Raw genomic sequence first — 1,072 nt, 5'->3', positions numbered from 1 at the left:
GCTCGGGACAACGCGTGTAACGACATGGGCAAAATGCTGCAATTCGTGCTGCCCGTGGCCACGCAGATTCAGCAGGAGGTTATTAAAGCCTACGGCTTCAGCTGCGATGGGGAAGGTGGGTCGGACGGGGGTCGGCGGTGAACTGGGTCGAGGAGAGGACGATGGATCTGTTGGGTCCCTGAGCCGTCGTCCCCTTTCTCGCCACACGGCGGCAGCCACAGTCTAACAGTGTTGGCGCTCAGAGCCCAGGGTCTGCTGTGAACTTGAACCGAGAGGTTAAGTGCATGTTGTCGTTTCCATTAATTATACTGTTATTCCGTTTTAAAATGAGAAATCAGGCTCTGCTAGTAAACCAGTGCTGGAGGCCACAGGAGAACTTCCTATGAGCCCCATTTTGATGGCTTTTAGTGAGATGTCTATATGACCACACACTTATGCAGCCCCCGCCCCAAAGTGTTTCAGCTAATCTGAGGGCTGGCTAATCTGAGGGTTCAGTTTCTTGGGTGAGATCACCGAGTTCTCCAAGAATGTTTATCGATTCCGCCCAGCTGGCCCATGATCCTCCTGTGTCCTGGTTATAGACCGGCGATCTCGTTCTGGTGGGTATGCATCCTTTGGGCTCTTGTGACTAAACTGCTAAAATGGTTAATCTGATCCTGGGAAGCACACTGCTCTGGGATGTATTCATTCACTGCATCCCATCCGGTCGTGCCTGGTGTAGACCAGGAAATAGTTTATCCGGACCACGCAGGGCATTGCCTGGGTCTTGTTTTGAAGACAGCTACCTGGCCAGAGGGGAAGCAGCCATCCACTCCAGCTCAAGCTGCTCCCTCCTGCCATCTTGGGCACATCCGTCCCTTGTGGATGTGGACTGATGCTTCGTTCCCCTTTGCAGGTGTTCTTAAGTTTGCCCGCCTTGTTAAGTCTTACGAAGCACAGGATCCCGAGATTGCCAGCCTGTCGGGGAAGCTGAAGGCTCTGTTCCTGCCGCCCATGACCCTGCCGCCAAATTTTGTGTCTTTAATGTCACAATTTAAATCTTTTATATTTTGTATCTATTAATAAATTATTG

The 1,072-nt window shown here is 51.5% G+C and overlaps 1 protein-coding gene across 1 annotated transcript; it reads left to right on the top strand.

The window, feature by feature from the left end:
• Nucleotides 1–3: 3 nt before the first annotated feature.
• Nucleotides 4–1,014, top strand: LOC104997357 (protein C10-like; the record flags this gene model as incomplete). The annotated part of the gene is made up of 2 exons (XM_010852095.1): nucleotides 4–115; nucleotides 896–1,014. Coding segments are annotated over 2 exons (231 nt in total), but the record flags the coding sequence as incomplete, so codon positions are not given.
• Between the last annotated feature and the right edge of the window lie 58 nt (nucleotides 1,015–1,072).

This window comes from Bison bison, unplaced genomic scaffold, assembly GCF_000754665.1.
Source record: "Bison bison bison isolate TAMUID 2011002044 unplaced genomic scaffold, Bison_UMD1.0 scf7180017522510, whole genome shotgun sequence".
Classification (NCBI taxonomy): Eukaryota; Metazoa; Chordata; class Mammalia; order Artiodactyla; family Bovidae; genus Bison; species Bison bison.
Note: the sequence above shows the minus strand (reverse complement) of the source record. Positions and strands in the feature narration are given on the sequence as shown.